We start from the raw sequence: 13,730 nt of genomic DNA, 5'->3' as shown, positions 1-13,730 counted from the left end.
AAATGTTTTTTTAGATAATAGCAATAAAAAATGAAAATCACTAATAATAATTTGAAATATGTTTTTATTTTAATTTTAGTTAAGTCATCAAAATGATGTGTCATCCACATCACCTCATTAAAGCCACACAAACAAAAAAGTCAAAGGGTTAATCGGTTTAAAAGGTAACAGGTTATCCATTGCTATTATGGGTAGATTTTTTAAAGTACAATGCCTTAATAAAAAATAATTTGAAAGTACATTGTTGTAATAAAGAAAAACAAAAGTAGAATGCTATAATAAGAAATTTTGTGAAAATAAGTTGCTATTTCATGCATTTTAACCTAAATATCTCAATCTATTGCGTTGCATTGGTTGTACAAATGCAATTGGTTGTATTTGAAACAAACTCTCTCTCTCTCTCTCTCTCTCTATATATATATATATATATATATATATATATATTTTTCAAATACAACCTGTGTCATTCGTACACCCATACAACCCAATCTGAACCGTCCTTCTACTCTGACAATTATTTTTCTTCATAAATATATTGATTTTTTCATAATATAAAGTGTTGATCGTCATTGATAAAATATAAATATCTTGCATAAATATTTAAATCATAATAAATAAACCATTATTATTTATATAATTATTTTAATTGATTGGATTGTATGAGCTATATGAATTAGATGTTTTATACAATAAACCACCTCTCTCTCTCTCTCTCTCTCTCTATATATATATATATATATATATTAGAACAAAATGCACAGAATATCCATCTATTTTCATAAATTTCTTTATTATAACATTGTACTTTCAGTTTTTCTCATTACAACAATGTACTTTCAAACTAATTTTTATTAGAGCAATGTACTTTCAAACTATTTTTTATTAAAACAATGTACTTTGAAAAATTTATAGCATTGATTAACCTTTTGATTTAAATTACCCATTATACCAGGTTTTCATACCATCTCATTGTCCACGTAGGCTGTCTACATGTACTATAGTGATGTGAATTTCTTATTACAACATTGTACTTTCAAAATTATTTTATTATGACATCTACTAGTTCTTATTAAACAATATACTTTTAATTTTAATATTTAGATATTTTACATGTTATTTAATAAATATATTAAATTAATTAAAAAAATTCTAAATTATTCATTAATATACCAATATYAATAAAACTAGTAGAAGACAACTTATCTCGCTAATATTTTTTTAAAATATGTGTTTTTTGAAAAAAGAAAATGTTAATTTTTTACCAAAAAAATATTATCTTTCAAATAATATATTATATTTGTTCAAAAACTTTTACTTGACGTACAAAAATGCATTTTACGAATTCTAGGGACGAAAACCAAAAAGCACAGGTTGTTTTGAAATTGAGATTTTCTCCCGTGTGATTTGTAATCTATTGCTATTTTTGTTCGATTCTTACCTTCAAAGTACAAGGAATCAAAACAGTAAAAAATGTAAACAATAAAAACCGTAAATCATAAACATCAAAATAGCTATGAATTACAAATTATAGAATCGAAAACTACAATTTTTAAACCATAGAGACTAAGGCCCTGTTTGTTTTTACCTAAAAAGCACTTAATACCCTCTTATGTCTGAATCGGTCAGACCTTAGGGTATTAAGTGTGTTTGTTTTTTTTTTTCAATTAAGAGCTTAGAAGCTCTGATTATGTCTGAATTATTTAGAGGTAACATTTTCACTTAAAACCTCTTAATTGCTTTTAGAGCTTCCAATGCTTGCAAAGAAAGCCTAGATTTCAATGATTCAGATTTCAGATTTCAAACGTAAAAACAAACAGTCTGACTGATTCAGATTTCAGACTTCAGCACCACCTTTTAAAATTCAGAAGTGAATTCAGACTTCAGACTTAAACACCTCTTAAAAAACAAACGCCACCTAAAATTACAATTTCTATCACCACAGGGACAAAAATGTAATTTACTTTTTTTATTTATTATGCCTATTTAGGTTTATAAAGAAGATTATTCAAGTACTATGTGGATCCCCCCAATTTCCCGTACTTGACTTTCTTTGTCTTTATTTTTTCACACGTGCGAATTGTATAAAAATTAATAATTTAAACTATTATATATTGCGAGTCAAAATTGTTTTCGTGAGTCATGTAAAACAAGTTTTTTATACTTGAAACTTCACAGCAAAACGCTGTGAATGTTCGATTTCAAATTTTTTTTTACCTTCACAGCTTTTTGTTATGAAGTTTCAAATATAAAAAACGTGTCTCATAAAAACAGTTTTGTCTCACGTGACCCAAACCTTGTATATACACATATAATTTGTTAAAGATTTATGTTTGAATTTCAACATAGTTTCAGAGACAAACTTTGCTGGAAAAAGGCAGCAATGCCATAAAGCAGGTGAGTTGCAAACCTGAGCCAAGACATGTAAATTAAACTAGATCAACGGCTAAGATGTATTTTGCATAATTTATTGTAAATAAAAGGTTTGTAAAATAAACCTCCCCTCAAAACTACTTTATAGTCAACTAATAGACACGTTTAAACTATGGATAAATGTTGAATTTAATAACTAGACATAAACAACTTTTGGTGCAACTTTGCAGGCAAAGACGCCTGCACACTAATAGGCTGCATCATGTATATTATCACATGTGATAAGAGTATTCTTAATGTGATATTATAATATATCATATGCGATACTAAATTAGGGACGTAGACGACCTCTGGTGTGATGTAGATCACGGACCAAGTCGTACGCACACCACCATGTCTCATCACGTATATTATGATTATCACATGTGATAAGAGTGTTCTTATATTTTTATAAAATCAAGGTGTTATCGTTTAAATCTCCGCTTATGGTCTTTTTTTCCTTTGCAAAATCAGATTTTTCGAAGACCATTTTTTGTAAATGGAAGTGGATTTGTTGGTGGATTTGATAATTTTAGTGGGTTGTATGAAAAACGTGGACATCTTGGTGGGTTTGTTTATTTTAGTGGAGGACCATGGTGGGGATGTGGTGGTGTTGCTTGGTGCTCAGTGGTGGCAAAAGATGCGTTGTCATCGTTAAGAGGTGAAAGCTTGTTTGATAAAAATAAAATATGTTTTTTAATGGTTCTAAAACTCTTTGAATGATTTTATATCATGAATCTTTCTTAATCATTCAATGCCCTAATTTCATTACAAACAATTATATTTTATTTTGCACTATATCATGAGAGACTCTTAATCATTTTAACATCTTATTCATTCTGCATCAAACCATTCAGCAACTGTTAAACAACCACTGAATGTCAATACTAATAAAGTGCACCTGATCAATTTATTTCTAAAGTGTAATTCATAGGTGAATATGAGATTAAAAATGATCAAAAATTCAGATCTATTTTTTTTATATTATCATTTGATATTTTCCATATATCAATGAAATTCATCATCTCAACTTGCAACATATTATACAAACTATTTAATGGTAATCATAAATATGGTGTCGTAAAAATAAAATAATAGCGACGTTTTCGTTGACCCTAATGAAATTAAGAAAGGAAAGCCCCGAGATCCGATCATGAAAACACATCTATCATTAAAAAAAAAATAGAATTTAAATTTAAAAAAAACGATTCATTTAAATGTTTTAATCCAATATATATTTTCCTTATTATCTAATCATATAAATATGTTAAAATAAGAAAATAGACGAATCATATTTGATTCATGCGATTTTGATCGTAACTTGATGTCGTAGTGGTCATGTTATCCACATACTTTTATGTTGATCGTTAGTGTAAAATCACATATGATGTTGTATGTAATTTGGTTATTTGTATGTTTTTTTTATTATTATTGCTCTAGTTTGAAACTCCTTACCCCCTTTCTCTATATCTATATTATATTATAACTATTTGATAAAAACTTTTAAAAATTATTTTTTATGCATTAATTATTGTTCATTGATGCATATTTTTAAAGTTCAAGATTACAAGTAAATTGTACGTAAGTATAACTTACTAAAACTTCATTTTTTAATATAAAAAATTTAAAATATAATTATGATAATTATTGAGTTTTAAGAAGAGACTTAATTATTATCTATAAAAAATATTATGTTATTAAGTTAAAAATAAATTACTTCATTATTAAATTATAATAAAAAAAATTGAATTAAATAAATTACACAAAACACTGATGGCTTTTAAATAATTAATTTGATACTAATATCGATATATTTTTTAAATTTTTTATGATATATTCAAATTTATATTTCATGTAAAAATAAAACATTATCGATTTCTTAAAACTACATATAGCCCCCATTATAATTCTTGATTTATAATATATTGATATACCTTATCATATTCATACTATCTTATAAACCAGATTTATCAAAAATCTTAAAAACAATTTTTAATACACAAAGTATTATATATTTTTATGCACAAAGTCTTAAAAACAACTCATAATGCATTAAGTACTACTACTACTTTATGCATTCAATGTTAAAATATCTTAATCTACAATTAAAATAACATATAGTACAAGTTACCAATGCACATTATTATCTTTTCTTTTCATGTTCTCAAGATACTTTTGACTCATTTCATTCATGCATTCACTTTCGCATACCTCTATGTCTTCTCCCTATCCCCCAAGGTGAGATTCAAACTGATATTCACCATGAGTATTAAAAGTTCTATCATTCATCTCTCATTCAATTGCTCTAGAACTCTCGGTCTCGCTCTCGATCTCTTGATTCTTTGCTCTTGGTGTAAATCGAACACATTTGTGGAGTCGTTTAAATATATTAGATTTTAAATTGTCATACAATTTTTTTYCATCGATAGACTATAATTGGAACCACAACTCTTATTTATTCAAATTGTATTAATATGTAAAGGTCAAGTATAACTTATATTATCGTTAAATCTTCAATAATAAAACCAGTAAAACTTTAAAATTGTTAAACAGTCCACGCCACATTGCACGGGTACACGACTAGTCACATAAATAAAGATACAAATACAAATGTAGATCCAAGTATAACATAACATCTTTATCAAGCTCTTCAAAATTCAATTATTACATTATTATTCAAACATTTAGTTTATACATATATATATATACACACATAGGTGTGCAGGAGGCAACAGGCAAAATGCGGATTCCGCTTATCGTCCTCCTCCTGCTCTTCATACTGCAATTCCACATGCTACAGCTTTCACATTCGAAATCCATCGTCGGAAAACTCCCTGGATTTTCCGGCCAGCTTCCCTTCGCTCTCCAAACCGGGTCTGTACCTTTCAACTTCGCTCTTTTCATTCAAAAACCACCGTTTTACACTAGCTTCATCGTCTAGATCTGTATTTTACCCCAAACTAATTGTTCAATTAGGGTTTTCAATCTGTAAATGGAAAAACACGAGAAACAACGTATATTACATCAATTGCGTTTTGTATACTAGAATCGCAACGATTATTGATATGATGACAATTGATTAATCATACATTGTTGTTGTAATGAGATTGCATATTCTCCCTTTTGATATTGAATAATATATAAAGGTAAAATTGCAGTTATATTGGAGTGGGAGAAAATGAAGAAGTGCAGTTATTCTACTATTTTGTCAAGTCTGAAAGAAATCCCCAGAGAGATCCGTTGCTTCTTTATCTAACTGGTGGCCCAGGAACCTCTGCCATTATTCCCTTTCTTTACCAAATCGGTAACTTTTCTTTTTCTTTTTCGTTATTTCTTAATTAATAATTTAATTTAATTCTTATTTTAAGTAATATACTTTCAAAATTTTCATTTTGGTATCTAGTACGTAAAATTTTAAACATTTAAGTACACAGTCAATAGCAGTTGAAGCATTAACTAGTTATCATGTTGATGTGTTATCTAATTCAGTATTATTTGCTATTCAACCGAATTTCATCTCACCACTCGTTACATCATCATGGTAACATGTTAATGCTTCAACCGGTAAACCGAATACTTAAATTTTCAAAACTTTATATCTTAGGTACCAAAATGAAAATTTTAAAAGTATGGTACTCAAAATAATAATCAAGTTAAAAGTACCTTATTTTTTTGATACAATTTGCCTATAATTTATTTTAAAAATAGATCATCTATTTTTTAATCTTATCTTTATTTATAACTTAAAAGAAAAAAAAAGTTTTTCTTGTTAATTAAACGTATTTTTATAACTATATCTTTTTCATAAGATATTTATTTTGAATATTTGTCATATACATTTTAAAGTTTTTTTGGATGGTAATTTTGTATCAAATCAGATCAATTAATATATGTTAAATTGATATCAACTTAACTGATCGTTACCAGTTATAGTCCGTTGATAGTACTAGGGGTGCTCAAAAACCCGATGAACCCGACCAACCCAACCCGATTTAAAAAAAAAAAACCCAACCTGAGGTAACCCGATGCATGATCGATAAAAAAATTAGTCAACCCGACCTTATTGGGTTGGAATCGGGTCAGCCCCAAAAAAACCCGACCAACCCGACAACCCGATGAACCCGACCTTAACTTTAGCTTTGAATTGTAGATGACAATTATGACATGACCAACCTCAACGTTAAGAAAACGAAAGCATCGGGGTTGGAAATGTCTAAAACTATTGTTGTTGATTGATGTATTATCATTTGGTTTAAACATTTTTATCGTAATATCTAAATATTTGATGAACTTGCATATTATCTTGAATGGTCGGTCGTATTTCAAAGGAAAGTTTTCTTTATTTTTATGTAATTTTACATTGTTTAAACACAACCCGATCAACCCAAACGGGTTGGGTTGGGTTGGGTTGGGTTGAAATTTTTCAAACCGTCAACATTGGGTTGAGTTGTTAAAACGGCTCCAAACCGATCAACCCGGGCCGTGAGCACTCCTAGATAGTACTGTACCAAGCATGCAAACTTGGTTGGTACATGACATTGAAAATCGCATATCACTGTAGTACCATGATGCTAAATCATTTATAATTTTGTATGTTTTATATATTGTACATTATAATTTTAACTCTTTTATTTGATTACATTTATATGTTCGCATGTTCATTTTTTCCAATTTAAAAAACTTAAATTTCACATGTGTTACCTGAAAATTCAAATATCATTCAAAATTTGAACAAAATGACAAGTTTTTATATCTGTAATTTAAAGTTGGTACAAAAATCAGTTATTTTAAACTCTTAGGTATCCCTAAAAGTCATGTATCCACCTAATATTTATATTAACAATAAAACACATTTAACCTCTATATAATATTATATTTTTTTTTAAAATAACTTATTAAATATTAGGTACTGCTTAATAATATATATAATTTTTTAAATTTAATAATTTATATGTACAAATAATCCATACAAACATCTTTATCCATACACGACTTAATAAAAAACCAATCAAATACGCATGCTCCTTACGTTATTGTAGTTTAAACCTGTGATCTTTAAAGACACAAGAAGTCCAGAGACCGCTAGGCGCTTTGGTAAAGTCGTTACAACGTTTATATCAATCATATCATTAAACATCAAGACTTAAAGATGGATGATATTCGATCGACCACATATTTTGTGTGACATTTAATTCCGACTCATATGCATATGTTCCTCCAAACAAGAAGATGACGATTTGGGTACTTAAAAGATCGATGATATTTAACACCTCGTCCCACATGGTTCGTTTTGCAAATAAAAATCACGAACCGGATCTAGAACTATAGATTTCCGCATTCGTAATAATACAAACTATATATTAATTTGATCTTGTTACAGGTCCACTTAATTTCAAATATGGCAATGCAAATAGAAGTGAAGTAAAATTGGAATTGAACCCGTATTCATGGACAAAGGTACGAATTATTTACTATATGCATATCATTGGTTTGGCTCGACTCACATCACGTGTCGAGTTAAATCGTGCAACAATCTTCTAAGTGTTTTGGGTATGTTGTAGACGGCTAACATCATATTCATAGATCTCCCCGTTGGCACCGGATTTTCGTATGCCAAGACGTCCAAATCGTCAAGGAGCAGCGATTCCCTTGTAGTTACTCATGCCTATGATTTTATAAGAAAGGTAAATGTTATGAAACAATACATGAAATTGGCCTGGTTTTCTCATGTCTTGTTTTACCAATGAAAGGATATATGAAAATGGTTTTCATGATTTCTAACTTTTAGATGATTTCCATTTTTCTATATGATTTGCAGTATCTATATCTATCTATCTATATATATATAGAAAGAGAGAGAGGGGTGAGTTATTATACAACTATTTATATTTGTATTACCAATACAACTCAATCTCAACCGTCCATTTAATTTGAAGAATATGTGATTTCATATAAGTTTTGATTGTTTCCTAATATAAAGTGTTGATCATAATTAATGAACCATATTTATCTTCCATAAATATTCAAATCATAATAAATAAACTCTCATCATTTCTATAAATATCTCAATTAATTGGGTTGCATTGGTTGTACAAATGGACATGATTGCATTTGAAATATACCCTATATATATATATATATATATGATAACCGATGAATATATGTGTTATTTTATGTTGTGAAACGATATATGCGGAACATACAGTGTTGTTTCATGTTATGAAACAAAAAATACATGTAATTCATTGTGATTTGGCCATTTTCTTGTCCTCTTAATTTGACTGAGAACATCCCTATATAGATATATGGGCAGATCCAAACAGAAGCTAAACATTTTACGAGAAAGTGATAAGTTCAATATCATATATGATTATATGCATGATACACAAGCTTAATCATATTGATTAAGCACATTTTGCATTCACAACATATATATAGACGTTTAATCATAACTTTTCGCATGATCCTTTATATATATATATATATATATATATATATATATATATATATTACACCGAAGTTTTCATTTATTTCGGAAGCAGAATGATTGGTTGTTTGATGTATGATTTGTATTTTCATGAATTTGCAGTGGCTCCTGGATCATCCTACGTTTCTCAGTAATCCATTGTACATTACGGGGATTTCTTACATGGGAATTATCATTCCAAATGTCGTTTCAAGAATATACGACGGTAACGATGTTTTTTCCGGTTTAAAAACGGATGAAAACAACTTCTTAAAACTCGTTTTAAACGTTACCAAGTTACGGGTCGTTAAACGTTCTCTTTATTTTTGTAGGCAACGAACGAAGGGTTCAACCAAAATTGAACATCAAAGTAATTCCTTACATATATATCTTCCAAAACTCATTTACAAACCAGAATATTGTTTACAGAGTGAAAATGCAGTATCTATAGAGTGTTGTTTTATCCGTGAAAATAAAACAGCCCAGAACGTTCACATATGAAACAACACTACATTTTCACATGTGAAACAACACACGAAAACTGATTGGTCGGTTTATATAACTTAGTGGGTTTGTAAAAGAAGGGGACTCAACTTCAGTATTATGCACGTTTTGTTGATTGATTAATATTTCACATGTTTGGATTTCGGTGTAGGGTTTCTTGATCGTGAATCCTCTTACTGATAAGTTCATAGATTTCAATTCGAGAGTTGAATTTGCCTACCGCTCTGCACTTATAGACGATGAAATCTATGAGGTATGTACGGACTTTGAGTCATTTACTACGTATTTTAAAAGTCTTAGAAGGTCGTAAGCTTTTGAATTTTTCAGTCGGCAAAAGAAAATTGCGGGGGGAAATACGTGTACTTAGATCCGAACAACACAATGTGCTTGAATAGTCTTCAACGCGTAAATGAGGTGAGTTGATTGTTGAATTTTGCCCGTCTTTTTTAAGTATATTCACCGATCACTTACATTATAATGAAATAAACTTAAATTTTATGTTCCGTTTCTGTCCACGAATCACATGAAAACACGTCATCACTTTATTGAAGAGAAAATTAAATAAATTTATATTAAATTAAATTAAATCAAATCATGACTTGACTTCAAGTGATAAGTGCGACAGGGAGGAAATACGAGATTTGGAGACACAAATTTTTATTCATTATGAATAAACATACGCTTTTCAATTGCAGTGCCTTACTCGAATTAACATAGCTAACATCTTAGAGCCGGTTTGCAACGTACAAGATCCAGAAGCATTTTGTCGAGTAAACTCTAAACCCTACCGTTAAACGAATTTTTCTTCGAGTATATATACATATATATATATATATACATATATATATACACATATATATACATATATATATATATATCTTAGATTTACAACCTTTCCTACGATTATACGTTCTCTTTTAGGAATCCATTTATCTGTATTCGAATATTTGGGCAAACACGAAAGCGGTCCGACAAGCTCTCCACATTCATGAGGTATGTTCGTTGTATATTTAAAATCGAACATTAACAATTGATAATGGTATATGTTGAAGTCTCATATCAGCTAGACACTGTATTTATAACCTCTATAAACGTTAGAACCTCCTTTATCTCTTCAGTGTTGTTGGTTCGCAGAATTCAAAGCATTTGAAGAGAATTGGAATGATCCCTTTGACCAAATTCTAATTCCTTTCTTTGGATCCTTTGAATTTATTTGAATTCATCATCCCTTTACATAAGTGAAGAAATTGAATTCCATTTTTTTGCATGTCACTGTCACACCCCCACCACGGCCAAACTACTTTAACTGTCACACCCCCACCATGACCATACTACTTTCACTGTCACACCTCCTCCCCAGACAGTCGTTGTCACGACCGCCACCCATCACATACCGCTGCTGTCACTGTCACTCATCCCCTACCCTAACTCGCCACTGATCACCATGCCACTATTGTCGTCGTCACCCTCATTTTATTCCGGTTCTTATCAACAAAATACATGGTCAAATTCGGTCAAACTTCATTCCAAATCCTTCAAAGTCAAATTCCTGTGATGGATTCCAATTCCACCAAATTCAATTTTGCGAACCAAACGCCCCCTTATAGAGTTCTTTTTAAAGTAATATGAAGGGGGTTTCATATATCTTTACCATGGTATCATAAAAGATGTTATTTATCTTGTGATGTGCAGGGAACAGTAGACAATTGGTTGTTCACGAACATGAGCATCCGTGCTTTGTATGGGAAAAACGACACCATATATTACTCGTACAATATCTTCAGCAGTTTGGCCTCCCATAAACAACTTCTTACCAAAAATTGTCGAGCTTTGATCATCAAGTAATCTCCCTCGATCTCCCTTGTGCTCGTTATATTGTATAAGAATAAAGATCGAACCCAACCACAAGGGTGGTGCCTGATTGGTTTGAGCTTGGCTTCAAAGGTCAAAAGTACCAGGAGGTCTCAGGTTCAAATTCAACGAGGAATAAAAATCCCCTTGTGACCACGAAGGTTCAAATGCGGTGACTCTGGGCTATCTGCAAAGCAGGTGGTCGCCCTGGGATTAGTCGGCTCGCATAGCGGGTTGGATATCCAGGTTAATAAAAAAAAAGAGATCTAACCCAAATTAGGCTTGCATAATTGGTTATAACTTATAAACTTAGTTTCGAGATTCGAATCCACTCGTACAAACCCAATACGAAAGTTTAGTTTTTGCTTTCTTTTATAGTCTATTCAAAACTGCGTTAAATTGAGTTGCAGTGGTGATCATGATATGACATTTCCGTACATGGGCACGAGGCAATGGATAGATCTTCTTGATCTTAAAACTAAAATCTCGTGGAAACCATGGTTCGTTCGTACTCAGGTCGCAGGGTGAGTTCAAGTTCCTTCCGCTTTTGGACATTTTCGTGTATTGTTTTCAAGAAATTGTTTGTTTATGCTTCAATAATTTGGATTGTCGACAAAATATGTAGTTTTTTGGTTTTTTTTTGTCAAGTTTATGAAGTAGAATGGTTGTTTTGCAACAAAACAAGTTCCGGGGATTGAAAACGCAAAAATTTGAATATTTGGTGGGGGTTTTTTGAAAATCTAATACGATTGAACTCCATTTTGTTGTTATGTAGATATTTCAAGACATACTCAAAAGCCAAATACTCTTTGAAATATGCGACCATTAAGGTAAGAACTTGCTTGTGACAAGTGATTATTATTACGCGATAATTTGGTCAAGTTGTTGAATGGTTTAATGCAGAATGATTAAGTGGCTCTTGTGATGTAGTATAAAATAAAATATAATTGTTTGGTATTTGTTCAGAATGAAATTAGGGCATTGAATAGTTAAGGAAGACCCAAGATACAAAATCTTTCAACTGGTTTTAGAACCATTAAGAGACCGACTTTTTTTTTTTTTTGCCAAACAAGATTCACTATTCAAATGTTGTCTTTTAATGGAACTATTAAGTGTTAATCAAACAGCCTCTTATGAAAAGTGCGAGAAGGGTTGAATCACGTGATTGGTAGGGTAAAATCACATGTGATATGGCATATGCCCGAAAGAAAGCGGACGACTTGGTAAACGCGACATGTTCGTATCACATGTGATTTAACCCTTTTCGCACTTTTTACAAGTTGACCGTTTTCTCATTTAAACTCGTTTTAATGATTATTAATCAAATTATTTATATTTTCTTTATCATATTTGTTGCTTATTTTTTCATTGTTCATTTGTCCCAAACCATTTCTATTAGTTATCAAAATTAGATGAAAATGATGCAATTCTTATGACCATCAAAATAAGAGTATGTTACCAAAGGGCCGTTGGTCTACGGTATCGTAGTCCTTGACTTCCTAAGAGGTCAGAAGTTCGAACATCACCAAAGGTGAGGAGGGTGTGTGAGTTTATTTGTTGCATTTGTCGTATATAAATATTATATACTTCAAAAGGAAAATAAGAGCATGTCCTTGATGAGTTTCTACGTATACGTGTGTACCAATGTATCTGTAAATGTTCTGATGCTCGATTTTAGCTCCATGTTTATAATTTTTCAACGATGATGGTTGTTTTGATTTAAAGTGTCAATTATCTGATTAAAATCTTGGGAGTTGTTTGGTTTACATTGGGAAATGAAAATAACAGAGAATGAAAATGGAAATGAATTTTTTTTTCATTGCTCTAGTTTAACCTGGAATGGAATTTTGGGTCTATGGGAGAATTTGTTCATTATATTATATAAAATTAAACAGTTATTTTTTTATTTTCATTCCTATTGATTACTGTTTAATATCACTAACTAAACTAAGCCCTAAAATCACATTCAAAAGTGCACAAGTTTGAGATGAAAATTTGTGTATATTGTTTGTTAACGTATTTTTGATTGTCAAGTCGAAACTAATGAATGACTAACGTACGGGTTTCGTAGGATGGTGGTCATGCGGTGGCGTTATACAAGCCTGAAGAATCGATGATGATGGTGGAGACATGGCTCGATTCTCATACTAATTCTATAAAGTCTTAGAGGTTGTTTGTTCTTTTTTCAGTTAAATTTTAACCTCACTAACACGTTTGTGTGGATTATTGACATCTGTATGGAGGTTATTATTAATTGTTGTTTGGTTTTTGTAACAACCACTTCTGAACTCTTTGGTTTAGTTTGTTATAAAATCATTGTTTATTTCAAAAGTAATGCATGTGTTCTAATTCTACCTTTAATTATGACATTTTGTGACAATCAAGTCGCAAACAGATGAATTAAGTTTTTAGCTCATTAAATTCATTAAATAAAAAAGAAACAGCAGTTAGATTCTATTAAAAATTTTGTTTATTAAAAGGTTAAAATGTAACACAGTTT

The 13,730-nt window shown here is 30.4% G+C and overlaps 1 protein-coding gene across 1 annotated transcript; it reads left to right on the top strand.

The window, feature by feature from the left end:
* The first annotated feature begins 5,112 nt into the window (after positions 1-5,112).
* LOC112523016 (serine carboxypeptidase-like 1) lies at positions 5,113-13,517 on the top strand. The gene is made up of 14 exons (XM_025132433.1): positions 5,113-5,283; positions 5,568-5,713; positions 7,790-7,866; positions 7,971-8,093; positions 8,999-9,101; positions 9,208-9,245; positions 9,531-9,632; positions 9,707-9,793; positions 10,075-10,149; positions 10,301-10,372; positions 11,072-11,220; positions 11,641-11,754; positions 12,006-12,060; positions 13,302-13,517. The coding sequence occupies exons 1-14, from the start codon at positions 5,150-5,152 to the stop codon at positions 13,395-13,397; spliced, it is 1,371 nt and encodes a 456-aa protein (XP_024988201.1). The 5' UTR covers positions 5,113-5,149; the 3' UTR covers positions 13,398-13,517.
* Positions 13,518-13,730: the final 213 nt, after the last annotated feature.

This window comes from Cynara cardunculus (assembly GCF_001531365.2).
Source record: "Cynara cardunculus var. scolymus isolate 2C chromosome LG 12, CcrdV1, whole genome shotgun sequence".
Taxonomy (NCBI): Eukaryota; Viridiplantae; Streptophyta; class Magnoliopsida; order Asterales; family Asteraceae; genus Cynara; species Cynara cardunculus.
The sequence above is the reverse complement of the archived record's forward strand: the minus strand, read 5'-3'. Positions and strand labels throughout refer to the sequence as shown.

What these genes read in the sequence shown, in the direction of transcription:
- LOC112523016 (XM_025132433.1), top strand. Translation starts at nt 5,150, where the DNA reads ATGCGGATTCCGCTTATCGTCCTCCTCCTGCTCTTCATACTGCAATTC. An exon ending in CCCTTCGCTCTCCAAACCGG is followed by an intron (nt 5,284 to 5,567) that starts GTCTGTACCTTT and finishes GTAAAATTGCAG; the next exon opens with TTATATTGGAGTGGGAGAAA. An exon ending in ACCCGTATTCATGGACAAAG is followed by an intron (nt 7,867 to 7,970) that starts GTACGAATTATT and finishes GGTATGTTGTAG; the next exon opens with ACGGCTAACATCATATTCAT.